We start from the raw sequence: 2,807 nt of genomic DNA on the forward strand, positions 1-2,807 counted from the left end.
CGCCTCGGCCCCGGCGAGCGGCTCCCGCGGTCACGTGGGCGAATATGCCTGTATTTTAAGGCAGTGCCTATATTTCTGATTATAAAGGGGTTTCTCCTGCTCGCCCCCCAAATTCATCAATGGCCGCACGATTTAAAACCAAAACAAAACACGCGCCGGCCAATTGCTGCCTTTGGTTCCAGGAGGCTGATGGCTAAAGGGTTGTGTGTTGATTTTTTTTTTTTTTTTTTTTTCTAAAGCCCACCAAATTCCGATTTCCACTCGCTCTCTTTTATTGGTAGTTGAGCCTGAGCCTGTTTTCGTTCTATCGGGAATTCTGGTGTGTGGAAATGTCTGTAAAACCGCAAGATCAGGTTTAGGAGAGTATTGTCTGCAGACAAAGGGTGAAGGAGATATTCTAAGAACTGCAAGCGCAGATCCTGAAAAGTGAGGAGCCCAGGTTTATGATAAATTGACACACAGGTAAGCAACTGCATGACAAAATGGGACCTTTAACCACAGGGGCTGCATTATCGCCTTTACTCAGGGACTGTCTGGAATTTGTTTGCAATCTCTGCCCACAACGGCCGCAAATGCATGGAGTGGTCTCCACCTCCTTGAACGTTTTAGGCTGCGGCTTCTTTTTTTATTCTGCTCTTTAAATAAAAAGTGGACTCCTTCCCCAAAGGCTAGGGGAAGACGTTTACCCCTATTCTACTCCCAATTTTCGGCGCTTTCAGGAAGGGAATTACAAATAAGCAAAGGAACGAGGGAGAGGCAACTTTGCGAGATGCTCCCCTCGCCGAAGTAAGATTGAGCGTCACGTTAACGCGTTGCCGTGGATAGCCGGGCAGGGGGTAGCCGCGTCGATTTGTAAAGGGCGATTTAAAACGGGCTCATCGGGAACGTAGCCCCTCCATCGCGTCTCTTAAATATTCCTGCCAAGTTGCCTTCCCGAACCTTTTCCCCTCGCCGTGCATTCCTGTCCCTCAGTGGCTGTTGTTTGCCTTCCCCCAGTTGTTTTAGTGTTGATATTGCCGGTACGCTCATGCCTTCATGCAGTTACACACGCTGCTTGAAGCACGGCTTGATATTTGCCTAGCGAGGAGTTTCTTGCCCTGCGTTTGTGCGGTTTGATCAATAAGGCGGTGGGAAGGTGCCTGGGGGTAACGGGGGACACCGGTGCCTCCCCGGGCGGACTGGGGCACTGGAAGGGGCCACACAGCCTCCCCGCGTACCGGGGCAGCCCAGCTCCCTCCCGGGCTGTGCCAGCCAGCCCGGCTCTCCCGGGAGCGCCTCTTTCCACCGACTCGTGGCCTGCCCGGAGCCCGGGTGAACTCGCGGGTTTATGTTTATTAGAAAGCCCCCACGTAAAGCCTGGCTTTGTGCCGGCGGAGCAGAAGCGGGCGTAAAGGCTGCGCCGGACGCTGCCCGCCCCGAGTCACCCGGGCGGGGCCTCCGCGGGGGCCGAGCCGTCCCGCGGGAAACAGGACAGGGAGGCGAGAGGACGGGGAGAAAGTTGGGGTGGTGGTTGGTTTTTTTGTTTGGTTTGGTTTGGTTCCCTCCCCTCCCCCCTTCTGTTGCGTGTTGCTCTGCTCGATCAGAAGTTAAAGGCAGTGAACATTTTTCTTAGCTGTATGCCTCCGAGCTGCTGGCCTGCCAAGTTAGTCAGCTGAATCCAATTACTGCAAGCAGCATTTCATTTGGCTCGATGGAAGCACTCACTTATAACTTCACCTAAAATTTCAATAATACCTATATTGGGCCCACGCCTGAATAATTCTAAAGATTTCCCCGGGTTTAGCTCTGGCAACTTCTTCTCCCAGGCCGGCTCTGCAGGAGCGGCGCCGGGAGCAGGGCGCAGCCCCTGCGCACCCGCACGCCCCTCTCCGCGGAACGAACTTTTGGGGGCCCTTCCCGCGGCCGTGGAAATCTCGGTATTTGGCCAAGCTCTCGCGTAGTAAAGCACGTCTTAGAGCAAGAAGGCCATCGCTTGTGAGGCTCAGGAGCTGCTTCGGAAAGGGATGAGAAGTCGATAATTAATTAGGCACAAAATGAAAACTTACCGTGTTAATCAACAGCGGCTAACAATGACTCGGTTTGCAACATTATGATCTCTCCGCTCAGGGGGCCCGAGGTGCAGCCCAATTTAGGCTGCCTTCACACACCCTGTAAAGTGCTATTTCTAATGAACTCTCTTTGAAAAAAAAAAAAAATAAAGCACTTAAAGTTGACGTACGCCCACGTGAATATATTATATAAGACGTTACCGGGACAGGCCCGGGCCGAGAACCTGAGTGAGCATCATGTGTAATCATGAAGCTCCACTTCCCCAACTCCAGTTTGCCAGCATAAATTAAGGTGATTTGGAGGGGGAAAGTTGCATCCTACTGGGTTTGGGCAGGGAGAGAGAAGACTTGGTGGAAAGTTGTGAGGTCGGTTGTGTTGTGAGCTATTGGAGGCGCTTCCGTTGGTTGTTCATTAAGTGGTGAGTTATTGCTATACGAGCCAAAGGTCATTTCAAAGGCTTATGGCGGCTAGATATCGTCTTTATAATGACCTGGGCTTCTTTGTGGGGGATTTTCTGGCACTCGAGTTCTTCAAGTCCTGAGCCGACAAGCTACACGGCCAAACGCAGAACGCGCATTTCAAGCCGCAAATGTCTGCGACGTCTGTTCAGTGCTGGGGTTTCCTCGCTTCTCTTTCTTTCTGTCTCACCCCGGGGGTGCGGGGAGGAAGGGAGGGAGACCCGCGCCAGCTCCCTTCCCGCGGAGCCCTCCGCGGGCCCTCGGCGTGGTGGCGGTGGCGGGCGGGGGGGAGGGCAGCTC

General features: G+C 53.4%; 1 protein-coding gene across 1 annotated transcript in view; it reads left to right on the forward strand.

Moving 5' to 3' along the window:
• The window catches only part of MTX2 (metaxin 2), a 70,966-nt gene that overhangs the window by 2,538 nt on the left and 65,621 nt on the right, over nucleotides 1-2,807 (forward strand). Inside the window, exon 2 of the mRNA XM_009640802.2 lies at nucleotides 720-786. Within this exon, the coding sequence (XP_009639097.2) occupies nucleotides 720-786 (67 nt within the window). The remainder of the gene's footprint in view (nucleotides 1-719; nucleotides 787-2,807) is intronic.

The sequence above is a fragment of the Egretta garzetta genome, unplaced genomic scaffold (genome assembly GCF_000687185.1).
Source record: "Egretta garzetta isolate BGI_Z169 unplaced genomic scaffold, ASM68718v1 scaffold16, whole genome shotgun sequence".
Classification (NCBI taxonomy): domain Eukaryota; kingdom Metazoa; phylum Chordata; class Aves; order Pelecaniformes; family Ardeidae; genus Egretta; species Egretta garzetta.